Consider the following 27,181-nt stretch of genomic DNA (forward strand, 5'->3'; position numbering starts at 1 on the left):
ACAGACCCACACGCCCGCCACCATCAACTTGCAGATGCCCCTGCACGCCCCCCATTCCTACCACCCCCTTTCCCCCGCTTCTCCCCCCTCCACCAGCCTCAGGCAGCTCTGCACTATCCCCCCCTCCCATGCCCTCGCTGCCCTCTGCTGCTCCAACACAGGTTATAACAAGTTTGCACTTGTTGTGACCTCAAGAATGTAGCCCTGGAGCGGGGAATGTCCGGCTGCCCCAAACCCACCCGCTTATATGTTAACTACATACCCAACCTCTGCTGAAATTTGAGCATGGTGCCCCCCACCTGACCACAGAGGAGTTGGGTGGGCCAAGGCCCATGTCTCCCCCGCCCCTGGCTCCCAGCTGAGCCAGGCATGCTGGAGGAGCTCTGTATGAATGACCAAACCCTGCTCTGCTACAGCACAGGCTCAGGGGGACCATTCTTGCATCTGCCTAGTACATGTGGATATGTCACTGCCCCTCACGGTCCTGTGAAGTCAATGGGACACTTTTCATAGTTTTCCTTACCCATATATGAGAGGTGACATGATGTGTCCAGGTGGCAAGGCTGGAACGACAAGGGAAGTTTCTTGCCTCTAAGTGTTTTCAGTGTGTGTGTGTGTGTGTGTGTGTGTGTGTGTGTGTGTGTTTGTGTGTGTGAGAGAGAGAGAGAGAGAGTGTGTATGTGTGATTTTTGAGTATCATTTATCTGTCTCTTGGCTTCACTCAGATGGAATTTCACAGAGCTCTCTTTTACCCACTTTCCTTTGGAAGGGGTTAGAGCATGGTGGGGTAGTGGGTAGGGTGAACAGGTACAGAAACCTTAAATAGGATTCTAGGTCTAGAAAGAATCTCAAAAGGTCACTGTGACCCTTTCACTGCCTCTAGGCATGGTGAGCCTAGATCTTTTCATTCCCTACCCCACTCCCACCCCCAGTCCTCCTCTTCTTCCAAACTCCGGATGGCTGGAGAGAGAGAAACCCCACTGCCTTCTTCTTAGAGTTTAGAGTCTGAGATCTCTATTGATTACAAGTCCTTAGTGATGCCTGCTCTGATCCTCCCTGCTAATATTCCATGTCTGTATAAGGATCTGTAGGATCTGTGTCTACGCCTTTCCTACTATTCTGGTCTGGGGCATCTTCTGGAAGCCTGGAGGAGATTCCCTAAAATGGAAATTAGAGGGAGGGCCCACTAGGACCCCAAGGATTTGAGGGCTGCCTGAACAATGCTGTGCTGGGGCCTGGGGTGGTGCAGCTTCTGGTCACAGCTGCAGAAACTTCATTAGATCGAGAGCTAAACTGATACTGGTTTGCTTATCTTCTGATATTGAACACTGATCTCCATGATGTTTCCCTTATTTCAGAATGGCACAGAGCCCTCGCAGGACCCTTCTATTCCTTAACTCTACTCCTCCTCACCTAAAATGCTCCCCCTGTGGCTAAAGGATTTTGCTTAAGCCACCTCACCCAGAACATACCTCCCCACCCTTGTACCCTTGAGTGGTTCTCTGCCTCCAAATGCCCCTTCCAATGTCCCCTGTTGAAGAAAGAGGCCTACTTTAAGTATAACTTCAACCCCTCCCGGCGCACTCAGGAAGTTAGCTACTGAAAGAGGGAGGACAGGGATATATGTCACCTCGGAATCTAGTTCTGCATCTAGACAGTGTCTACATGCTACCCCTACCCCATCCTCCTCTAAAACAAGGAAAGTGGACAAGGAATAAGTAGAAAGTTGGGGAGTGGGTAGAGAGATTCATTCCTGTCAGGGTGACCACCTTAAGAATTCTCTGTGTGAGGGTCAGAGCTTGCTCTCCATACGTGAACCAGGAGCCCTGAAAAGGAAAGGAAGTCGAGAGAACCCCTGACAGTGAAGGTGGTTCAGGTTTCTGAATATGCATCCAAAGTACAGGGTACCTATGAGTCTCCATCTCCACCAAGGGTAAAAATAGGAATACATTGCTTAGGCAGCAGCAGGTAAAATTTGACATTACAGGAAGTATGTACTGGGTATAAGATATTACTAGGTAAAGGGGAAGGATGGAAACAGGTGGAGAACTCACACCACCTGACATGAAAGAGAAGTCTCCCACTGAACAAAGGCTGGTGGCCAGGGAGGGAAGGTAGCTCCAAGGTTGCTCAGAGTCCGGTGGGCCATGAGATTTCTAGCTGTCTCTTGCTTATTTTCACACATCCAGCAGAGAACATCATTGAATCTGCCGCCTGCCCCACTATGGGCCAGCTATTTGTCAATTTTTCATGATCTTGATGGCATATTTCTGGGCCAGCTGCTACAGGGGTAAGGAGGGTTCCTGAGACCTGCCGATGGGCGGGGCACATTGGATACCTTCTGGGTGTAACTGCGGTTGCATAGGGGAAGAGCTCAATAGATAATGGCCCAACGTTGGCTCCCCACCACCTGGCTCTTCAGGTCAAGAAGGGATCTTGTAGGAAGAGCGAAGTTGGATGAGGAAGAGGGCCAGGGTTATTGCTGATTAAAATCACATGCGCTACTAGCCAGCTGTGTGGACGTGGGAGTTACTCAGCTTTTCTAGATCTGGGCTTCTTCTGCAGTACAGTGAAGGGATTGAATGGGATGACCACAAGTGCCTCCCAGCAGAGGTGTTCTGTGACAGTATGGTGGCAAGGTGAAAGCGTGCACTTCTGCTTAAGCAGGCCTGGGTTCAACTTCTTAGGGGTCCTCCTGGGCAAGTCAGCTACCCTTTCTGAGTCTGCTTCCACACTGTCAATATGGGGGTGACGGCACTACCCACCTCCACTGGAGGGCAGGATGATGTGGTGCACAGATTCCCAGTACACAGCTGCCTCGCTGTAGGGGCGGAGGTGGGGAAGTCTGCTGTACCGTGGGAGCACAGAGGAGGGGCTGAAAATCCTACTGAGATGGTGTGGGCATCCAGAAGGGCTTCCCAGAGAAAAGGACATGCAAGCTGAGGCCTGAAGTGGGTGTAAAAAGTAACCAAGCTAAGTGAGAAGAGGAAGTGTTCTGTGGAAGAGGCCCTGTTATTTGCCAAGAACTGTGGTTGGTGAAAGAAAGCAGAGCCTAATCAAGAGCTGAGAGAGGCCCTGGCCAGTTGGCTCAGTGGTGGAGCGTCGGCCTGGCGTGCAGAAGTCCCGGGTTCGATTCCCGGCCAGGGCACACAGGAGAAGCGCCCATCTGCTTCTCCACCCCTCCCCCTCTCCTTCCTCTCTGTCTCTCTCTTCCCCTCCCGCAGCGAGGCTCCATTGGAGCAAAGATAGCCTGGGCGCTGGGGATGGCTCCTTGGCCTCTGCCCCAGGCGCTAGAGTGGCTCGGGTCTCAGCAGAGCGAAGCCCTGGAGGGGCAGAGCATCGCCCCCTGGTGGGCAGAGCGTCGCCCCTGGTGGGCATGCCGGGTGGATCCTGGTCGGGCGCATGCGGGAGTCTGTCTGACTGTCTCTCCCCGTTTCCAGCTTCAGAAAAATACAAAAAACAACAACAACAACAAAAAACAAACAAACAAAAACAAGAGCTGAGAGAAGCTTAGTGTGGCTGGAGGATGTGTGTGTGAAGGAGTGGACAGAGAGTGGAGAACGCTGGCACTGGAAAGGTCTGTGAGGTCAGTTACTATGGCCTCTGTCCCACCTGTACTCTAGGGGCCTAAGAGCTGGTACCCCTCCACTTCCCCTCCATCTTCCTTTACCTACACTTATTTCTCCTTTCCTCCCAGGTTTCAGTCCTCTTGCCCTTAGTTATTGGGCACAGAGAGCTCCTGGGCTCCTCAGAAGGACCTTGTTGGTCCAGGGAGAAGATGAAGTCCAAAGTTGTCCAACTCTGGAGCAGTTGTTGGCCCAGGTCTGAAGTTTTCTGCCCCTCCGCCACTATGAAAGAGGAATTTACCTCCCACAGAAGACTGGGTTTCTGGCATTGAAGCCCTAATGTTAAAATACTCTACACCCAGTTTGGGTCTTGGTTTTCCCACCTGGCTATATCCCTACAGAGAGTTGGGAGAGGGCAGCGTGGAGTGAGGACTGAAGGGAACTAGAGAAAAGATGGCTCTTAAGCCTGGAGTAAAGGCAGATGGGGAGATTGGATCAGTGCCCCCAACTGTTAGGAGGTTGAAACTTCAATAGGAAGCTTGGAGGGAGAAATTCCCAAGGAGGAAGCATGTTACACACCAAGAAGGGGCCTGAGGGAGAAAAAAGGAATGGAGGAGACCAAGGAATGCAAGCTAAGACATACTTAACCAGAGCTCTATACTAGTCACTGGGGAGGACACAAAAATGAACAAAGCATAGGTTAAGAATCAGTTCAGGAAAGATCCTTCTATTTGGGAATATGGGCATGGTTCTTCCTGGATGGAGTAGGAAGATGAAATTACTCCTATGGGAGTTGCTCCTGAGGGTGCTTCCACACTGGGGAGTGACTCTTCTGCCTCCCCCCCCACACACACACACACCCTCTGGACCCTGATCAAGCCCAAGCCCTCCCTCATCACCAGCTAGTGCAAACTATAAGATCATAGAGAAGAAAGTGTATGGATAAGGGGCCTTCAGCTGGGATCTAGTCAGCCTGCCTCTCTTCTCTCAGATAGGGAACCCCACTGGTTCTGGGACCCTAAAGAGCAGGTGCCATCAGCTTGGTCCCTCTCTGGTTTCTCAGTCTCTGGTAGCATATATCTGGTGACAGCTCAGTGGCTCACTGGACTCCACCCCAAAAACCTTATCTCCTGAGGCCTAGCCATCCTGGGCTTTGAGAAGCCTGCCAGCTGCCTGGAGCCACCAAGGCTGGGGACAAGCAGGAGGGCAAGGAGCCAAAGGGCAGTAGCTGAGGAACTTGGTTCCACGCAGCATCCCTCACTGCACAACCCCTATATCTTAGCAGGTATGGAGGATTTGGGGAATTATAGGGAGGTGGGATGAAGCATAGTGGGTTGGATGCCTCCTCCAATTCTGGAGGTATGGTAAATCCTAATCCACAAATCACTATTTCCCTGGAGAAGGGAGAAATCAGGCAGGAATTAACCTTGAGTATCATCAAGCTCACTGGGGTGTGGAGAAGTCATGTGACAAAGTCCACAGGATTGGAGACAGAGGTTCTGGCCCAGCTATTAAATAACTGTCAGCAAGTTACTTTACCTGTCTGAGTCCTTTCTCTAATTTAGTAGATACTTTCCTTCATCTGCAAAGTTGGAAAATAATAATATCTTATATTTGTCTAAGGGCCTTACAGATTTCACATACTTTATCTCATGTAACATTGACCACACAATGGAAGGTTTTATTGCCTCCTTAGGTGAGGAAACTGAGCCCTAGAGAGATTAAGAGATTGACTAAAGTTCTCATAGCTAGTAAATGACACAGACCAAGGTGGCAATTAGTGGGAAAGAAGAATAGAGAGGGACATTGGCTGTGACCCAGATATGCCAAGATAACAAATAGGTTTCATTTGTTAGGCCACCTCCATTGATTTGAAAATGGCTCTCTGTATCATGATGTTGAAAAAGATTCTGAGGCTCAATGAGAAATAAAGCACTGTAATGAATTAGTGATATCGTTAAGGGCGCAGGACAGGATGAGTGGTGGCCCACATGCTGTATGGTTGATGTTACTACCCCACAATCAGGCCAGATATTTCAGGTCGAAGTCATTTTTTTCTATACTAATCAATTAAGCTAAATTCAAAGATACCAGCTTAAAAAGAAAACTAAGATACAGTTTCTGCCTTCAAAGAGCTCACAATCTTTTGAAAAGGACAAAAATATGCTATATTGATGATATGGCAAAATGTCTCAGCAACATAAAGGGAGAGTAAGACCTTGTAGAAGGCATTCTGGACAGAGGGGACTGCATGAGCTAAGGTCTATGACGTGCAAGTGGAGTGCAGCCATGTTTGAAGAAAGACTGGAAGTATTAAAAGAGAGGCTGTGAAAATTAGGGTGGAATTGGATGGTGAAGGGTTCTGAATGCTATGTTAAGAGTTTGGTTTTCATTACAAAGCCTGTGGAACTCATTAAAGGATTTAAAGAAGGAATAATAGGAAAGGCCCTGTGGCAGCTGAGGTGGGTGGAAGGGAGGAAAGCGAGGCTGGGGCAGGAAGAGCAGGAGATCACTGCAACATTTCAGGTGAAAGAGAGTATACGACTGAACTAGGGAAGCCTCCAAAGAGATGGAGAGGAGCCCACGGAGGCAGAATTGATAATACCTCATGGTCAACTGCCTGAAGGGCAAAAGAGAAACCCAGGGTACTGACTGGATGGTAATGTTGTGAACAAGAGGGGAAACAGAAGAGATTGCCTTTTGAGGAGAAATGACATTAGTCTGAACACATTAAAACTGGGATGATTCCCATAGCGGGAGCCTGTCAGTACTTGGACAGACAGGTGGAGGTGAGGTGGAATCCATGGGAGGGGTTGAAACAGCCAAGGAAAAGAGAGTGGGGTGGTTAGAGATGAGAGCCAAGGTTGGATCCCTGAGAAACTCCAGCAGGCAAGGGGCCGAGGAGAGTCCGCAAGAGAAATGGATCAAAAGTAAACAAAGAGGGAATCTGGAGGACGAAGTCAGAGAGAAACAATGAGGCTCTCCTCATATTTAGGGCTTCGCAGTGCTCTTATAGATATGTATATATACTCTCAATGCATTCTCCCAGTACCATAGTGAAGAAGGTATTATTAAGTCCTTTCTGCAGATAAAGGAAGTGGAAACTCAGAGAGTTTAAGTGATTTGCCCCAAATTACAAAGCCTAGAAGTGGCCACTTAATGGCTATTTAAGTTCTACAAAATGAGTGGATTCCCATGTCACAGGAAGAGCCAGATGAAAAAGTATCAAAAACAGATGGGTTGGTTATCAGTTTGAAATGCTGTAGGGAGACTGCTGGGGTCAAAGACGGAGAAAACACCCTCGCATTTAATAATTGGAAGGTCAGCTGTGACCTTGGAGAGAACTCCCTGCTGCTCTGCCACCCAACCTGGATGTGTGGGTTAAGTGGAATTGTTTCTAATGTGTTTTGTAGACTACAGAGCCTCATGGTCTGAGGGTGGCTGATACTCTTATTTTTAGTATTAGTAGACTGAACTATATGATATTGCTGATGTGGGACCCAATTTTTAAAATTGGTTATTTTATATGGTTCAATATACTGGTAATAGTAGAAGGAGTGGGCTAGGGTAGGAAGAGTTAGAGAGGGCAAGCTACAAAGTCAAGGGCCACCCTGTGGGACTGGGGAACCCTGCCCCCTGGTGGTAGGGAGGTAAATCTTCAATGCTGGGCAGAGATACCTGGTGAAGCTTGGAGTTTGCAGGAGTTCCCCCTCCTCTCCTGGCTCTCCCTGCCCCTACCTGTAATCTTACTGTAAGTGCAGCTGGGATGGGGGTGAACTTTACCAAGGGGACTCTGCCTGGAAAAATACTTCTAACCTCTAAACTGGTATGAGCCCCTCAACCAATAGCTTTGGGGATCAGTTGAGTATAGATTCCCTTTGTGGACAGTCTCAGGAACCGACATTGTGCTAAGTGACGAAAGGGCCAGGAAACCCTGGTACATGAACAAGAGATCCTGAATAGACATCTTGGCCATCGTCTTATTTCCTAACTCAGACCAGACCCCCTGAGTTCTCCCCAGGCATCCTTGGGAACCTCTTCAGTGTCTCATGTCTTCCTGATAATAGAATAACAATAAAAACAGAAGTTATTACTATTAATGCCATTGCTTCCAGCTGTATTTTAGCACTCATACTGATTTTCCTGACTCTTCTTCTGAGGAGAGGACCCAGATGGGGCCAGACAAGGAGGTTCTTGGGATTGGTGGGGCTAGGGAGGCAGTGGAGCAGCCTTTGTCCTTAGCTGAACTCTGACCAGTGCCAAGTCCCTCTCACAGGATCAGGATGTGCAGCCTGCTGCCCCAGCCGGTGGGCAGGAGCGGACACTGGGGCTGCTGGGAGTGGCATGGACGGGATGGGCAGGTGCGTGATAGAGGCAGTGCTCATTTACTACATGTGCCAGGAAGTCGTCCTTCTCTAGGTGTGGGCAGAGGGGGTCCCTGAGATGCTCCTCTCTAGGCAGTCCTCTGCAGGAGCACTGTTCCCTTCCTGCAGGGGACAGAGGCAGTGCCTGGGATTGGGGCGGAGAAAGGGGCAGTGGTCCTGATCAGCCCACACTGACAGGCAGGCGTGGTTTCTGGATGGAGGAGAACATCTGACATGGCCCCATCTCTGTGTCCCTCCCTCTCTTGACTGGAAAACACACAGGGGAGTCAGACAGGCCAGGCAGAGGTCACAGACTCCCAGGAAATGCTCTGAAAGCTTGTATCCTTTCTTTTGATCAGACTATGAGAACTTTCCAAACGTTGACACAAGGGAAGAAAAGCCCATTCTTTGCTGGGCCAGGGCCATGGTGTCAGGCTGAGGCTAGAGGATGGGAGGAAAGGGGACAGAGACCTGAGGAGGGGGGATGGAGGCAACAGTGACTCAGCTGGCAAGGCAGGCTCCGGACATACACACTGTCCTCTTTTTCCCCATCTCAAGATTTGTGAGCATCTGGCTTTATTTCTATTTGTTTATTTCTCTTTGGGGCAGGACAGGAGGGAGATTAATGAATAAAGACATCAAGTTTGGAAAGAACCTTAAACCCAACTCTATTCTTCTTCCAACCTTGAGGATTTATACAACACTGCAGTGCTTTTCTTACTGGCCTTCCTCTTATACTCCTCTTTCTTATTTTTTGCCCCCCCCCATTAATAACACTTGAAATACTTCTTTTTAGTCCTCAAAGCAAGCTAATCTCCTTCTGGAGGATTCCAAGGTTGCTATTCAAGTTGGGCTTCACATCCCCAAAAAGAGATACATGGTTGGTGAGAGGTGGCTGAGTAGCTGTTTTCTGTCCCCACTGAGGCCAGTGGGAAGGACTCAGACTGGACACAGAGTTTTACAGCAGGAAGTGATCTTGATAATCCTTGAACACAGCATCTCCCAAACTAATACAGCAACTTGTTCTGAAAGGCAGAGGAGAGGGAATTATATCCCAAAAGATAGTGGGATGAGACACACACTGGACATCTTTGAAATCCTTTATGTCTTCTAAATTATGTAAGTTTTTTATTCTACTTCATCATATATCATTTGTTTAATATTAAAATAAGATTTTATTTCAAAATCTTTGAGTAAAATTGATATCACAGGAAAATACATGAAATTTAATCCTGTGGCTTAGAGTCTTCCTGGCACTCTAGTTTGAGACGTGAAACTAATACAATGCCCTTATTCCACAGGCAAGAAAATAAAGGCGAGGTTTAGAGACCTGTTCTAGGTCACCGCTAGTCATTTGCAGAGTCGAGACTGGCTCCCACGTCTCTCGCTTCCCAGTTCCAACTACTTTCCACCAGGCAATGCTGCCTTTTACTTCCTGGCAGGGTCCTCAAATGCCCTTCTGCCTGATTCTCTCACTCTGTACAGCTCAGCTGTACCTTGCTCAGCTGTGTAAGACGAGTGTGGGCTTAGAGGCCAGCCTAACCTCAACTTCAGAGCCTGGTAGTGCTTCAAACTCTTCTGTTAGACATGACTATCCCAACCTGTACCATTTGAGCGTGATGAGCAGATACTAGGACAGAGAGCAAGCTGGTGCTGCCACTCCCTATTTCTACCTGTCTCTACCCCACAGTGATTGGTTCTTAAATACCTTCAAACATAAGATAATTGGATTAGTTAATATTTATAGTGAAAACTGCCTATCTGACCCTATTTCCAAATAGAGAGGCTGTTTTCTAGAGCAAAGAAGCAGGGAGATTAGGAGGCTGTAAGGTTTAGATACCTCTATTGATGTGGACATGTCGATGAGATGCAGCATGGTCTAGAGTTGGAAGGTCAGAGTTGTGATTAAATGGATAGCATACTATTCTTCCAGATCACCATCTGCTATCTAGAACGTGATACAGGAAGCTGATGAAACTGTGAGAAGAAAGAATGGTCCAGACAAATGTGTAGGGAATGAAAAGACAAAGAGCAAGGTAAAAAGGAGGACAGGGGGGAGAAACACTTTAGTAACAGTCAGCATGAAATATCAAAGGAGACAAGCAGGGCAGCACAGATGATAGATGTGGGAAGAGAGCTGGGAGCAGAGCCCAAGGGAAGGAATCAGGGAGAATAAAGAAATGCCATACAAACTCAAGAGAAGGAACTCTGGATAAGGCAATGGCCAAAAAAGCCTTACCAGAAACCATCAGACACACCTGGGTATCCCTGCTGGTGAGTTTTTGCACTGGGTTGGCACCTGCTCACCTCGCAGGTGTCCCCAAACTATGGCCCCCTGAGGCCATTTATCCAGCCCCCACTGCATTTCTGGAAGGGGCACCTCTTTCATTGGTGGTCAGTGAGAGGACCACTGTATTTGGCAGCCCTCCAATGGTCTGAGGGACAGTGAACTGGCCCCCTGTGTAAAAAGTTTGGAGACCCCTGTAAGAGCGTTCTAGGTGTTCCTCTGTTGAGTGTTGGATTTGCTCAGTGAAGGCAAATTCACTATAGGGTTTACCTGAAGGCAAAGGACTGTGGAACATAGCCAGAGCTGCTACTTGTAAGTTGTGTCACTTGGGCTTTCTAAACCTCAGTTTCATCAGTAATCATGAAGAAAAAAACTCTGTTTTACAGAGTTATTGCAGAAATGAAATGTGAAGTGCTGGTCTAAAGCAAGCATTTCAGTAAATGGTAGTTCCCTCCTTCTCTCTCATTCTAGTTCCCTGAACTGAATGTTAGGAAGAGGGAGGGCTCCAGAGTAAAGAAAGAGAAATCACCTGGTAGCTCTAGGAAAAGATGTGCAGCAGGCTGGAGCACCATGGGAAAGAGGTCACAGGGCTCCATTCTCATGTGGTGTAGCTGTTGCCCTTCATTTGAGTGACTTGACCTTCAAAAACATGAAATAGGAGGGTGTTAGGGATCAGAGCACACCACTGTTTTCAAAAATCTATCCGATTAAGTCTCTCATGTGCTCCCAAAACTTCAACCAAAATAAATGGCTTCTGCTCCCTGGCTGCCCAATGGATTTCCTCAGTTATTACTGCTCCCTTCCCTGCAAGGGCCTTCTCTTTGACCCCTAAACCCCAATCTCCAAGGGCCCAAATATTGCCTGTCCTTCAGGCCCAGTCCTGTTGCCACCTTTCTCTGTAAAGTTTTCCTCGACTCCTGGCTGTTACTTAGTTATTCTGCTTCCTAGTATAAATGGTGGGCTGTTTGGGGAATTATATGAGTTAACCTAAAAAAAATCATCAACAACCTTGCCTGGTGCCTAGCACGTAATAGATGCTAAATGAATGCATGTTAATTTCCTTCCCAGCCCCGCTCCCTTAAGATAGATGTACCTTTTCCTTTGCAAATTCCCCTAGCACTCCATGGATACCTCTTCTACAGCACTATTGCCTCATGTCTGTTTTATGGCTGCCTCCCTTATTAGATTATGAAGTCCTCAAGGTCAGAATCTACATCTAGTTCATTCCCATATTCCAGTATCTTGTTTCAAATATGGCAGCCCATAGATGCTAAAAAAAAAAAAAGTTTATTAATGCATGAAAATGCAGCTGAAACTGCACGAGTCTTCCTGTGTGGTGGGAAACATTATTACAGATGAGAGCATTTGCATATCTATTAGTGTTGATAATTAGTTATTAGGTTTCTGTGTATACAAGGAAAAAGAGAAAATATCAAAAGAAAAATCATGAGAAGACACAAACAAGAAAGGGGAATGAGAAGGCCCCTGAGTGAGAGAGGCCCTGGACCAGAGGGAAGTTTGATCCATTCATTCTACCCAGGACAAGAGCTTCCACACATCCGTGCCCTACCAGTTTTAATTCTCTTAGACTGGCCTCTACCGCTGGAGTTGTTTGGAAGCCCCCTTCTACTCTTGTTCATTCATACTTGAGCACCTACTATGTGTCATACATTTGTTAATCATACATCAGGCTAATCAGAATGTGCACATGAATCTGTATTTTAATAATCTTATTTGTAGTAGAAGACACATGATGTGCCAAAATAGATGTGCCATAAATGGTATAGCTGGAGAGACAGTTGACCCTTGAATTATGTGGTTAAGTGTAGCTTAAAATCTGCTGTTGACTGGAAGCCTTACTGATAATGTACACAGTTGATAAACACATTTCATGCTATATGTATTATATACTATATTCTTATAATAAAGTAAGCTACATAAAAGAAAATGTTATTAAAAATCATAAGGAAGAGAAAATACATTTACAGTATTTATTGAAAAAAATTCACATACAAGTAGACCCATACAATTCCAACCCTCCTTGTTCAAGGGTCATCTGTGTTTCTGATCCATAGTTGGGAATCAGAGTACGTGGAAGATTAACTTGTTTTCAACTGCAGGATGGTCAGTACCCCTAACCACTGTGTTGTTCAAGGGTTAACTGTGTGTATATATATGGGTACCTATTTAGAAAAGGGAGCTCTTAAGCTCGTGGGAATAAGAGAAGGCTTTAGGCAACTGAGCCATTTGAACTGGGCTCTGAAAAAGATCTTGGGTATGTAGAGACAAGGAGAAAGGGGAGGTCAGGAAGAGAGAAGAGCATAAGTGTGTACAATAGGAAGCAGGGAACAGTTGGTTTGTCTGAAACTTGCTATAAAAGGGAAGAGGCAGAAAATAAGGCTGGAAAGGTTTAGAAGCAGATCATGGAAAGACATATATGCCAGACTGAGTTTGGCCTCTCTTTGGTAGATAATGCAGAGACATTAAAATATTTTGAGCTGGGGAAAAAACTGATACAGTTATAGTATAATGAAAAGTGGATGGGTTTGGGAGACAGAGGACCTGAGCATGAGTTCAGTTCTACAACTTATCAAGTCAAGTCATATCATCTCTCTGAGCCTGTTTCCTCATTCATAAAATAAGAGTTATAATTTTAATACTTTATAGGAATGCCATGAGGATGAAATGTGGAAGTGCTTTGTAAAGTACTGGATACATGCTCATTGACTTGTGATCAGAGGTGTAACTGAGGAAGAGTAATCCAGTAGAAGTGTAAGGCAGATTTGAAGAAAGAAGGAATGAAGACGAGAGGCTGATGCAGTGATTTAGCCAAAAGGCATTAAGATAATGAACCGAAGAGGAAGAGGCATAAGAAACAAATCCAAAGCATGTGGCATTAGATGAATGTTGAGATGTGGAAGGAAAGTTTGAGATGATCCCAAAAATTTTGGTGTGGTAACTCAGAGGGTGATGATACCATAAACTGTTTAGAAAACCAAAAAGGGGCAGCAGGTAGGAGAAGAAAGAGAATGTGTTCCCATTTGGAAATTAATGCATTTAGTATAAGTACCCAAGTCTCCTTTTGGTCGAGTTGCTCTTGCCACAGTGAAACCATAAACTTCACTGCTGAGGGTCATGTCCCTGTCCCTTCAACTCAATGGGTTTCAGGAGAAGGTGGATAACTATTCCCTCCCACCTTCACCACTGCCCATGGGAGGGAGTTGAAGCCTCCTTTCTAGTCACTTAATTTGACATAGTTCACTCTAAGGTTCACAGCTATTTACAAGGCTCATTCTCCCTCTCTATCTGCCTGCAAAGAAAACAGCTCACCCACAGGAGAGCTGGGTGTGATGCCTTGGGGCTTGCTTTCTCCTACCTTTTGAAAAAAGGATTTGTAAACATCTGCAGCATTAGTGAAACCAGTGTAAGTTTGGTCCCTCCCACTCTGCTGTGCTGTGCCTGCAGGTCTCCGTAAACTTGGCATCTCCTGTGAGGTAGACCAAGGCTGCCTTCACTAAGGTTTCTGCCTGTCCAGATCAGGCTTTCAGTCATTTCTTTACTCAGTTTTTCTTAACTAACTGGACTTGGTATTGGGGAAACAATCTGTGACCTTAAATTAAGAACTCACAGGTGGCAAACAATGGTAACAAACCATTGCAAAGCACTATGATGTTTGAAAATAGGAACGTGTACAAGACCCTGCTTAGTAAATCCATGCTGGCGTGAAGGTGAGGAGATAGAGAAGACAATTTTTTGTTGTTGTTGGTCAGGGAGACCTTCAAAGGGATACCTAACACTTGAGTTTCGAAAGGTTAGTAGGAGCTCATCAGATAGGCCTGAAATGGGGCAATGTGAAAGCAAGTCCAAAGGCAGAAAGGATGAAAGTCAGGTGCTTTACAGGGCTGCAGTCCAGGGTCCATATAGAACAGTGTTAAGAAGGAAGCCAGCCTCACCTGTGGTGGCGCAGTGGATAAAGCGTCGACCTGGAAATGCTGAAGTCACCGGTTCGAAACCCTGGGCTTGCCTGGTCAAGGCACATATGGGAGTTGATGCTTCCAGCTCCTCCCCCACTTTTCTCTCTCTGTCTCTCCTCTCTGTCTCTCCCTCTCCTCTCTAAAAAATGAATAAATAAAAAATTAAAAAAAAATTAAAAAAAAAAAAGAAGGAAGCCAAAAAGCACGTAGAGACCAACTCAAGAAGGCCTTGAATGCTATGCTCAGAGGCTAGCAGCTTATCCTAAAGGCAAGGGAGAGCCATGGATCACTTTTTTTTTTGACAGAGACAGAGTCAGAGAGAAGGACAGATAGGAACAGACAGGAAGAGAGAGAGATGAGAAGCATCAGTTCTTTGTTGTGGCTCCTTAGTCTCCTTAGTTGTTCATTGATTGCTTTCTCATATGTGCCTTGACTGGGGGGCTACAGCAGAGTGAGTGACCCCTTGCTTAAGCCAGCAGCCTTGGGCTCAAACCAGCAACCTTGGGCTTCAAGTCAGTGACCATGGGGTCACGTCTGTGATCCCACGCTCAAGCCAGCGACCCTGTGCTCAAGCCAGCGACCCTGTGCTCAAGCCAGCAACCCCGTGCTCAAGCCAGATGAGCCCGCACTCAAGCCTACAGCCTTGAGGTTTCGAACCTGGGTCCTCTGCATCCCAGTCCGATGCTCCATCCACTGCACCACCACCTGTTCGGGAAAATGGATCCCTTTTAATCACAAGAGGCAGCAAAGCAAACTCCAGAGCAAAAGGCATTAAGATAATGAACTGAAGAGGAAGTAGCACAAGAAACAAATCCAAAGCATGTAGCATTAGATGAATGTTGAGATGTGGAAGGAAAGTTTGAGATGATCCCAAAAATTTTGGTGTGGTAACTCAGAGGGTGATGACACCATGAACTATAAATTTATTCTGGAGAACTTATCAGTGGTTTTCAACCTTTTTACACTTGGTTTTCAACCTAGCTGGTTGAAAATGGAAACATGCAACAAATAAAGTTTTATCTTACTGTACATAACAGTATAGCATGGTACAAACTGGTGCTTGATTTTCAAACTCCACATGTATGATGCATTGAATACTAGCCTGTCCAAATGCTTTTCATCTATTGCACACAATTTGTAAATGCATGGTGCAAAGGTTGTTCAAATGAACTACAAGTTCCAAAGATATCTAAGACAACCTCAGTAGTATTTTCATCGATGATAGAGGCTGATACGCGGCAATCACCCTGAGCATAAGTGAATTCAACTAAGGTCACTGGGTATATATATAATCTTCATACAATATCAGGGTGGTTAACTCCTTTATGAAATGGCATGAAATATTTGTCAGACTGGCACTAGTCCGTGAACTGGTGGTTGAAAAACACTGGAATATATGATTCATGAGCTCTCATATAAAACCAGAAAGCTCTGGGTTGATCTACAGGCATAAACCAGTAGTTAGGAACAGTGGTGGGATTTAGCCAGTTTGCACCAGTTGGGCAGAACTGATACCTAATTTTTTGATTAGTTTGGTAAACTGGTTGTTAAAATGCACTTGTAATCAGGGTTCTAAGGTGGCTGCCTGGGCAGCTGCCCAATGTAGATATCACAAATTTATATTCCTTACTCTTTTTTAAATTTTTATTGAGAGGTGGCAGGCAGGGAGGCAGAGACAGACTCCTGCATGTGCCCTGACCAGGATCCACCCAGCAAGCCTCCTATAGGGCAATGCTCTGCCCATCTGAGAGCGCTGCTCTGTTGCTTGGCAACTGAACTATTTCAGCACCTGAGGCGAGGCTATGGAGCCATCCTCAGCCAGGGGTCACATTGCTCAAACCATTCAGTGCCATGGCTGTGGGAGGGGAAGGGAGAGAGAGAGAAAGAGAAAGCACCTGAAGGGGGAGGGAGAGAGGTGTAGAAACAGATGGTCATTTCTCCTGCTTCTCCTGTGTGCCCTGACCGGGAATTAAACCTGGGACTTTCACACACCAGGATGATGCTCTACTGCTGAGCCAACTAGCCAGGGCCTTCTTTACTCTTTTCTAATCTTCATCTGTGCAACAGTGTATTCCAAGCACCTGTAGTAATGTTCATTCCCTCCATAGGTGAAAAAAATTGCAAGTGAGGATGGCAATCAAGAAGTAATATGGAAATATCTTAAATAACAGTTTTATTGTTTTGTCAGGTATTATTTAATATTTTTTCATTAATATTTTAAAACTCATAATTGAGTTTTGTGTCTCTCTTTTATTGTTCTTATTTAAATATTAAATGCATGAAATAATAAACTACCTTTTGCCATATCATTTTTTTTATACTTAAAACAGTCATTAGGGTAGACAACCAGTTGTTAAATTATTTAAACCCCACCACTGGGTGAGAATGGTATTAGCTGAAGGAAACATGCTAGCTATCACTGTACGTAAGACTGGTCTTTGTTTCGGGGAAAGAATCATTAGTTTAATTTTTAGAGGAGAAAGAATGTTTGTCTCTTCACCACTCAGAGGCTGATTTGTCTTTAGAATTCAGATCCTGTCCCTGGCATTTGACAGGGACTGTTTTGGGGAAACAGCACCCTCTAGAGGAAAGAGTATGTGTGTTTCAGGTGGGACAGTGATCATCATTTCCAAAACTTGGGCCTGCTCCCTTCCCAAGGGCCTGGCCAGCTGTGAGTGGAGTGTAGCTGATTGTTTATCTGCTTTTGACTCTTATCACCAATGAGAACAAAGCTGGTTGGCTGTGGTGAAGACACAACAGCTGGGAACAACAGATAACAGCTGGAGGAGGCAAATCTAAAGGCTGGCAACAGCAGACACACGATAGAAGTGGCAATCACAACAGTTTTAGACAGTAGCCCCAATCCCTAGTGCCAAGTCTTAACAATGGGCTCTAGAAGCTCCACGCTCTCTTCTCTGTCTCAGCTGTGATCCTCTATACAGGGTTCCACAGAGGCACCTCCTGAAAACATGAAACCCATGAGAATGAACCTTGGGAACACAGAAGCAGTTGCTATGATTACAAACTTCTGGACCAGGATCCAACAGACTAACTCCACTACTAATCTACTTGGAGCAAATCTCTCTAAGCCTTAGTTTCTAACAATGCCTTTCCTACTTACTTCATTGTGTCAGGGTCAAATGACGTATTTTATAAACAGTAAACTGATCTATAATCAGAGACTATTATTTTGGGAATGATAAGCAAGGCTTTCTTTGAGTCCCAGGAGCTTCCATTTCTCCAGATATGCAAAATCTCTGCTCAGCACAAACAAAGCTGGACTTTGATGAAGGATCCCCAAAAGTCACCATAGGAAGTGCCAGGGTAGACATGGGTGGGGGGTTGGGAGGGAGGTAGGCATCTTGATTCTCCATGCGTGGAAGCTTCAAGACAATCTCTTTTTTTTTTTTTTTTACTTTATTTATTCATTTTTAGAGAGGAGAGAGAGACAGAGAGGGAGAGAGAGAGAGAAGTGGGGAGGAGCTGGAAGCATCAACTCCCATATGTGCCTTGACCAGGCAAGCCCAGGGTTTCGAACCGGCGACCTCAGCATTTCCAGGTCGATGTCAAGACAATCTCTTAATCTCCCATCCAAAGCTCTAATCCCTTCTAGAGAATCTCTGTATAATACTTTCTAACCTGTCCTTGAACACCTCCAGGAACAGGCCAGTCACTACCTTCTGAGAAGTTTTTTCCACATTTGGGTGTCCTGATTGTACAGTGTTCTTCATCATCTCAATCTAGAATCTTTCTCCTGGCATTTGAACTCACTGGTCTTAGTTGTTCCTCTGGGAGCTTGAAGAAAATTCCAAACCCATTCACTTGATAGTCCTTCAAAAAATATATATATTTGCACATAGCCATCACATCCCTCAGGTAATTTCTTTTCATTAAAATTCCATTTCCTTCAACCATTTCTCATATGATCTGGTTCTGAATCCTCTCATATCCTGATTGTTCCTTGATAATCGACACTGTAGATGTGGGATGAACGGAGCAGAGTAGAATTGTCTACTTCTTTATTCTAGGTATTTTAATTCAACTAAAGTAGCCTAAGATTTCATTGGTGTTTTGGCAATCAAAACACATAGGTAGTTCATACATGATTATTTTCTGCCAAAACTTATTTTCGTGGTTCTGCTTCCCAATCTAGAACTTGCTCAGGCAATTTTGGACACAAATACATATCCTGACATTTATCCTTTTTGTTAGATTTGGCCCACTCATCAGTCTCTTTTTAAGTTGATTTTTAAAATTTTAATTCTGTCCCTGACCTTGCATTTGAGATCTGTTCCAGCTTTGTGTCATTCACATAATTGATGGCCACGCATTCTATAATTTTGAATAAAATTACTACTAAGAACATCAAATAGGGCAAGCCCAAAGATAAAGCTTTCTGGTACATCACTAGAAAACTGATTCCGGGCTATTGTGACCCACTCACCAATATCACTAATTTTTTATTTTTAACTTACCTAATTATAGTAGCATTCTGTTCATTTTTCTCTGTCATATCCTCAAAGACATAATGAGATATTGTCAAAAATGTTGCTTATGCTTTATGTATTGCATTTCTCCAATTTGCCAATTTGGTAATCTTATCATAATTAGGTTAGTTTGATGTGACTTGTCCTCAGTAACCCACGGCAGGTCCTGCTGATAACTGCCTTTTCTCCACCCTACCCAAGTGCTCACAGTCTTACTGTCCATTTCAGAATCTTGCCTAGGATCAATATCTAATCTGTTTGTCGGTAGTCTGTGGAATGTGCCTCATTTTTCTTATTGAAAATTAAAATTATGTTCAGTCATCCACAACTTTCCAGCACTTCTCTAAGAATTTCTCACTCTCTTTCAGAAGTTTTACATCTTTTCAAGAGTTTGAGGATTAAATGAGAAAGCATGCTAATGTGTACACTTTTGTGTATGTGTGTGTGACAGAGACACACACACAGAGAGAGGGACAGATAGGGACAGACAGATAGGAAGGGAAAAAGATGAGAAGCATAAATTCTTTGTTGCAGCACCTTAGTTCATTGATTGCTTTCTCATATGTGCCTTGACCAGGGGCTACAGCAGAGCAAATGACCCCTTGCTCAAGCCAGTGACCATGAGGTCATGTCTATGATCCCACACTCAAGCCAGTGACCTTGGGGTTTTGAACCTGGGTCCTCTGCGTCCTAGTCCAATGCTCTATCCACTGCGCCACCACCTGGTCAGGCCTAATATGTAAACTTTAAAATATAAGATGTAGGCATTGTGGTGGTTGTTTCTCTTTTTATTTATTGATTTTAGCGAGAGGAAGGGGTGGGAGAGAGTGAGAGAGAGAGAGAGAGAAAGAGAGGAGAGAGGGAGAGAGAGAAAGAGAGGAGAGAGGGAGAGAGAGAAAGAGAGGAGAGAGAGAAAGAGAGGAGAGAGAGAAAGAGAGGATAAAGAGAGAAAGAGAGGAGAGAGAGAGAGAGAGAGAGGAAAGAGAAGAGAGAGAGAGAGAGAGAGAGAGAGAGATAGGAATATCAACCTGCTCCTTTCTGTGCCCTGACCGGGGAGCAACTGGAAACTTCTGTGCTTGGGGAAGATTCTCTCTAACCAACTGAATTATCCAGCAGAGTGGTTGTTTCTTAATATTACTACTACTACTGGTACTGAATGGGGCTTTACTAGGGCTCTGTGTAAGAATTCTTCAAACTTCAGAATTACAGAGCTTCCCTTTGACTCCAAAGTAGCTAAGGATATTGGGAAACAGGTGGAATCCAGGTCTGGCAGAGTAGTCTAACTTGAGCCAAAGTTCCAAGCGGGCGGGGGCTGGTAAAATAGGCTCCTGGTCGCCTCTGAACATTCTGGGATTTTCATTCATTGGTGATCTCCAATTTAGTGCCAACTTGGGTGGGTATATGAATGGACCCAAATAACAGAGTTCTCAAGGCATAAGGCCATGGAAAAGATAGGGTAGGGGGCAGTGTGAAGAATGATGCAATGGCTCAAACTTCATGGAAAAGAAAATGTAATGAGCCTCACTGTTCTCTAAGAAGGACCAAACTCTGCAGAGATCACCCTGCTCCTTTGCAAAATATTTAGCCATCAGATCTAAAGTCAAAGGGTTCAAAGGGTTCAAAATCTTTCTCTGCTGGGAAAGTACAAGTTACTTCTTGGGCAGGGGTGCCAGACACCTGAAATTAAGTGAGCTGTCTCCTATTTCAGAGCCTTGTCCCACTTCCTAATATCAGAATGAACAGTAATCCTGAATTTAAGATTGTGCAGACATAGGCACCAATATACATTTCTAATCCTACTTCACTCAGTTCAGACAATTTTGCCACCTCCGATCTGGCATTTCTACCAGTCCTTGGGAATATGAATTGTTGCTTCTCCACCACCACTGCTTATTCCTTCTTGCTCTTTTTGTCCTGTCTGTGATCTTCCTAATACTGCCTGACCCTAACCCAGACCAAAGTTCTCCAGATGAAGCAAATAGATGATGATGGTGGTCATAGAACTGGGCTGCGTGCTTAGAACATCTTGAAGGGTAGGAGAATTGGCAGTTTCTGCTATTTTCTGAGCCAGATGAATATCTTATGATCAACACTGAGTACTGACTTGGGGTTACGGGAAAGAATGGAGAAATTAAGGGTATGTGTGTGTTAAGGGGGATTGGCCTGGAAGGATCTCAGCAGGGTAGTTCTTGTTGATGTCATTCATGAAGGTGGGAAGGGACTTCAGAATTAGGAATCTTCACAGGATTGGTTTTGGGACAAATGGAGACCAGAGGGCCCCTTTTTACTGTGGCCTCATCTTCAAGGAACTGTGAACTTATTGCTCATTCCTCTCTGCCTTTCCTAAGAATTAAAAATATTAGAATGTATAGCAAATTTGCTTACTGAACACATCTTTCCCATTAGGCTGCAAGTTCTTATACAGCAAGGATGATGTTGTTTTCATCTTTGACTTACCAGCATCTTGCACAATGCCTGGTATATAGCAAATGTTCAATAAATATTCACTAATAAAATAACAAATCAGTGGTATCAAAATGAATGTTCCTTCCTTCCTTCCTATGGGGTGGTGGCTAGGAGTTGGCTGGATTTCTGCAGTAACCTTCATTATACTGTCTTGCTCCCTCCAGATGACATCAGTTGCCAAGGTATATTACAGTCAGACCACACAGACAGAAAGTCGGCCCCTAATGGGCCCAGGGATACGACGGCGGAGAGTTCTGACAAAAGATGGTCGCAGCAATGTGAGAATGGAGCACATTGCTGACAAGCGCTTCCTCTACCTCAAGGACCTTTGGACAACCTTCATTGACATGCAGTGGCGCTACAAGCTTCTTCTCTTCTCTGCGACTTTTGCAGGAACCTGGTTCCTCTTTGGCGTGGTATGGTATCTGGTAGCTGTGGCCCATGGGGACCTTCTGGAGCTGGGGCCCCCAGCTAACCATACACCCTGTGTGGTACAAGTGCACACACTCACTGGGGCCTTCCTCTTCTCCCTTGAATCCCAGACCACCATTGGGTACGGTTTCCGATACATCAGTGAGGAGTGCCCACTGGCCATTGTACTTCTGATTGCCCAGCTGGTGCTCACCACCATCCTGGAAATCTTCATCACAGGTACCTTCCTGGCAAAGATTGCTCGGCCCAAGAAGCGGGCTGAGACCATCCGTTTCAGCCAGCATGCGGTCGTAGCTGCCCACAATGGGAAACCCTGCCTTATGATTCGAGTTGCCAATATGCGTAAGAGTCTCCTCATTGGCTGCCAGGTGACAGGCAAACTGCTTCAGACCCACCAGACCAAGGAGGGTGAGAACATCCGGCTCAACCAGGTCAATGTGACTTTCCAAGTAGACACGGCCTCTGACAGCCCCTTCCTCATTCTACCCCTTACTTTCTACCATGTGGTCGATGAGACCAGCCCCTTGAAAGACCTCCCCCTTCGCAGTGGTGAAGGTGACTTCGAGCTGGTGCTGATCCTAAGTGGGACAGTGGAATCCACCAGTGCCACCTGCCAAGTGCGTACTTCCTACCTGCCAGAGGAGATCCTTTGGGGCTATGAGTTCACACCTGCCATCTCGTTGTCAGCCAGTGGCAAATACATAGCTGACTTCAGCCTTTTTGACCAAGTTGTGAAAGTGGCCCCTCCTAGTGGCCTACGTGACAGCACTGTACGCTATGGAGACCCTGAAAAGCTCAAGCTGGAGGAGTCATTCAGGGAACAAGCTGAGAAGGAGGGCAGTGCCCTCAGTGTGCGCATCAGCAACGTCTGATAGCCTGGTTTTCCGACCTCCCCATTCCTCTGGCCCTGCTTCCTCTTTCGGCACTCTGAACGAGGATATTACCCAGGCTTACTGAAGGGTTCCAGAAGCACCCATTCCCCGCTCCCTCTCCTTTAAGCCAGTGGCCTGTAGGCAGTCTAGGCCAAGTGGAGTCCAAGTTTTCCTCCCATTCTCCCTTTTCACTTCACTCCACTTCTACTGCATTATATGCACTTTACCTTAAGTCAGGATGGGGAAAGGAGAGGGAAGATGAGGCTGAAAGGCTTAGAGGTCTCAGCCATACTTGGAGTCTCACATTAGGAGGGCCATGCAGTTGGATAGACTCCAGTCCCCCCACCCCCAGCAGAAAGTTTGACGACTTGAGGCTAGAGTCCCCTCTCTCTCTAACTTTATACCTAGCAAGTTCCTTAAGGCATCCTCTCAGATGGCCCCCTTACAGCCTGTGCCCTCAGAAATATAGGAATCTGTAATCAATTTATACTGGGTTGCTATAACTTGGTGAAAGGAGTCATGGTTTCTCATGGTGAATTTCTGTGGGCCATGCCTGACTTAATCTAGAATCTTGTTCACCACTATTTTCCTCTTTCTAGTTTCTAAAGTGGATACCCAGTTCTTTCATAGATGCCTCTGCTCCCAGAGAATTGGGATGACCCAGGAAAGAGAAGACCTATAGTCACAACCACACACTTGCACCCATCCTGGACTCTGAATTCTTCAGTGTGGAATGACCATGGTAGAGCCACTGTCCAACCCTGACCTGCCCTCCAGGTCACCCTGGGAGAACTGGTTACCCTATGTCCTCTGAATGGGATGCCCCTCACCAATATTTTCCCCTGGAAAAAGTCCAGCATCTAGGCCCCATGGAAAGGTCTGGAAATGCTGTTCCGGATCACACTGCCCCTGGCTTCTCTTCTTTCCTGCCCAGCTCACTCTTCCCTTAACCCCAACACAGCAGAGGAAGGGAGAGAAAATGCAAGGGCCACCCTCTCTTAATGCTGACATTTGTCTAAAATTAGACTCACAGAGCACTGAGTTTCTAGAGAAGTTAAACCAAACAGACCACATAAGATGAGGCAATTCTCAGATTTCCAAATTGCTGTTAATGGGGAATACTTTGTTAAGGTTTGGGCAGAAGCACAACTCTGTGGCCAGCAGACACTGTTCTCCCTGTTACCCATCCCAGTGCCCTTCTGAAAAGTGCCGGCTATTTCAGTAGGCAATGCTGGAGGAAAGGAGATTATACCTCCTGATCAAACAACCATGGTCTCCCTCAGCCACTCCTGAAACTTGGTATAAAATGAGTGTCAGTCGCATCTCTACTTTCCTTTGCCACGAAACCAGTTTCAGGCAAGTTATAAGGCATACTTTAAGAGGTCGGACTCAGGCCAGTCCTTGTTCCCTGGAGGGGACTGTGGTAGAGGTCAGGAAGGACATATGGACACCAGCACTTTTCTAATACCCCAAATCCCAAGAGTGTTTCCTGGTCCCATTTATATACCAAGTACTCTCCCCATACCCCACAGTCGTTTGGTATAGAGTCTCTGTATGAACCAAATGGCCTTTTATTTAAAGTGGATTCAGCCAACTGTCATAAGCTACACACTTCTACAGAATGTGTATATGCATTTGTGTGCAGAGCCTTACAGAGAAACTCACAAAACTTTGAGGCTGGACTCACGGTCACCACTTACTACAATTGCACAAGATCCTCTTATATTGAGCTCTCCTTAAACTCTAATTATATCTTGAAAATAAATATCATTTGTTTTCCATTTACTATGAACCCCACCATTACTCCCTTGCTTTTAAGAAAGCAAGAACTAGAAAAACTTGAAAATCTGAAACAGAATAGAAGGCAAAGAGCCAGCTCCTGGGCTCTCAACTTTATTCGATGTTAGACTTACCTGATTTCTTTCAACGTGTAAGGGCAAAAAGTACTGCAGTGTGTGTGTATCTATGTCTTCCTATCCATTAGCAAGTTATCCTCCATCTAGTTTCTTCTGCACACAGCTGCTTCCCTTCTGATGGAATTATTCCCTTCCTATCCCCTTGTGTCTGTGCTAAGCCCCAGATCCTCCTCACGTTCTTGGATAACAAAATAAGAACATTTTCTAACTTAACCTTTTTTATTTCCCTCCACGATCCCAGATTCTGCTCTAAGTTGCACTTTGAATCACGCTGTTCTTTTAATACAACCTGGCTTATTCTCCCATAAGGCCCCCTTCTCTGCCCTCCAGAACATCCCCCACCGCCAACCCTAAGTGGCTCTTTAGACTATAGCCCTGTCTCCTCTGAGATGAAATCTTCTTTTAGGCTATCAGACAGGCTTTAGTAGCAGCCAAGTCTGATGATAAATGAAGCTCCTGACCACACCAACCATGGACTTGGACTTGGCATGTCAGGAGAGCACTAGGTAAAGATGTTAAGGGGGAAGGTTTCAGAGGGTGGTCAAAACAACTAATGAGGGCAAAACAAAAGATGAGAAAGGGTGCTACTGAGGAACTTAGTGAAATCAATGAAACCATTCAGTTTCTTTTCTTTCCTTTTTTTTGTTTTAATTAAGTGAGAGGCAGGGAGGCTGACAGACAGGCTCCTGCATGCGCCCTGACCAGTATCCAACTGGCAAGCCACTGGCTTGCCCAAATGGGCGATGCTCTGCCCATTTGGGCTGCTGCTCCGTTGCTTGGCAACTGAAGCTATTTTAGCACCTGAGGTGAAGCCATGGAGCCATCCTCAGGGCCTGGGGCCAACCTGCTCGAACCATTAGAGCCATAGCTGTAGGGGGGGGGGGAGAAGAAGGGAGAGAGAGAGAGAGAGAGAGAGAGAGGAGGGGGCAGGGTGGAGAGCAGATGGTTGCCTCTTCTGTGTGCCCTGACTGGGAATTGAACCTGGAACTTCCACATGCCAGGCCAACACTCTACTGCTGAGCCATCCCACCAGGGCCAAAACTGTTGAGTTTCATATAAGCTAGCAAACAAGAGGTAGGTGGAGGCTCCAGAAATTAGGATATGATATATATGACAGGTTTATCTAAGAAGAGAGAAGCAGAGATTTATATATATGTAGAGAGATGTATATAGATGTATATAGGAACATATACACTGAATGTACAGAAAGTGTTCAGAGATCTTAGTTAGCATAGGGGCAGATATCCTGCTCTGGTTTGGGGGTAGCATTTCCCAGATTTCCAAACTTAACAACCTGTGATCCTAGTTTCAATGTGAAAGTGAGATACCTGATGAAAGCTTTCAGGTGTGATTATGGGAAAATGGTGGAAGTTTCTCTTCAGAAATAAAAAAGGCATCCACTGAGGGTTCTGATAAGGCCTATATTGCTGATAGGACCAGGGGGACAGGAGGAAAAAGGGAGCCACTCCATCCACAGAAATCTAGGAGAATCCCTACTTATGCTCTGTGCTCCTATTCCCAGAAGTGGCCTCTCACTGTAGCACTTTAAAAATTTTAAATAAAAGCATCCTTATGTTTTCCTCTCTTAAAGAACATTGAATTTCCTTGTCTTCCACAAGGGTGGGAGCAACTGCAGCTCCAGTCCCTGGGGGCCATGGCTGTTCAACTGAGAAGCTGAACACTTTGGTGTGTGGAGGCACCAAAGAGGAGTCTTGACCTGAGAATCCAAAAGTCAGAATAAAAGATGTTGGGCCCAAGATACTCCCAAGGCAGAGGCTCAGCGCTTTATGTGGCTATAAGAAGCCCTCAAAGAGTGCTGTCTATACTAGAGGTGTTCTGAATCCCAACCCTGGTATTTGGGCATGGGGGTGTGGGGCTTTGGCTTTGATGTTTCTGTAGGAAAATGAGTGGGGCTACTAGCTGCCCTAGAGGATTGTATAGTTAAATGAGAGGCTTCTGAAATCCCTACTCTCTGCTTCATTCACTTCACTTTCCCTCAACTTCTACCAGCTAATAAGACCACCCAGGTATTTAGCAAATAAAAGAAGCCAGTTTTACTATTGTTACAAGCCAGGGACACTGCCCCTCTCCCTAAGGCTGCTACCCTGGTCCTTTACCCCTGCTATTTAACCTAATTTATTTGTAAAATAATATGCTATGTTTGCAGTAAAGTTAGCATGGGTCTCTAGGCTCAGTAATGGCCAACTCCAGTGAAGCAAAAGTATCTAGGGATAGTTTTCCCATTCATTGCATTCAAGACGAAAGTAGTCAAATTTACCTAGGAAAAAGATGTGAGACTTTTTGATTTATTTTATTTTTGTCTGTTCAGAATGAGCTACTAAATAAAATGAATGAATCTCTGTTCTTCACTCTAGCTTCTTTTAGAAATCCAAACCAATCCTATTACTAAGGCCTGAACTCACAGGCCTACCTGGAAAGGAAGATGAAATTGGCCGTGAAGAACTTCTGACATGTGGTCACGCCTTTTCCCTTCATTGCTATCATTCATTCCCACTATACCTCCCTTCAATAACTTTAGGATTCCAGAGCAAGTATCTTTCCAACTCAGTTTCTAAAGATTACTTTTTTAACCCAGAAATCTGAAAATTGGCTCAGCTTAATTCAGGAAAGTCAAGATGCTTTGGTCTCTTTTGCCAATTATCACATGCTCAATTTCCTTTCCATGTTACTTTAGTGACATTCCTTAAATATCTTCAAGGCTTCATAAGCCTATTCAATTAATTGTTGGGCATTTCTTCCCCTAACTCTCAAAGACATAAATTTCTCTTCTACTCTTATCTGTCACTAGCCTGAAAA

At 45.4% G+C, this 27,181-nt stretch overlaps 2 protein-coding genes across 3 annotated transcripts in view; one reads left to right on the forward strand and one right to left on the reverse strand.

The window, feature by feature from the left end:
- KCNJ10 (potassium inwardly rectifying channel subfamily J member 10) overlaps positions 1-26,733 on the forward strand; it is a 35,189-nt gene extending 8,456 nt beyond the window's left edge. Inside the window, exon 2 of the mRNA XM_066261685.1 lies at positions 21,309-26,733. Coding sequence (XP_066117782.1) covers positions 21,309-22,448 — 1,140 coding nt within the window. The 3' untranslated portion in view covers positions 22,449-26,733. The remainder of the gene's footprint in view (positions 1-21,308) is intronic.
- The window catches only part of KCNJ9 (potassium inwardly rectifying channel subfamily J member 9), a 62,533-nt gene that overhangs the window by 28,211 nt on the left and 7,141 nt on the right, over positions 1-27,181 (reverse strand). The window contains exons 2-3 of one of the 2 annotated variants that reach the window (XM_066261681.1): positions 10,747-10,856; positions 9,771-9,907 (exon numbers count right to left, since the gene is read on the reverse strand). The gene's annotated coding sequence lies outside the window, so the exon portion shown is untranslated. The remainder of the gene's footprint in view (positions 1-9,770; positions 9,908-10,746; positions 10,857-27,181) is intronic. The other variant, XM_066261682.1, reaches the window with a different exon arrangement.

The sequence above is a fragment of the Saccopteryx bilineata genome, chromosome 2 (genome assembly GCF_036850765.1).
Source record: "Saccopteryx bilineata isolate mSacBil1 chromosome 2, mSacBil1_pri_phased_curated, whole genome shotgun sequence".
Classification (NCBI taxonomy): domain Eukaryota; kingdom Metazoa; phylum Chordata; class Mammalia; order Chiroptera; family Emballonuridae; genus Saccopteryx; species Saccopteryx bilineata.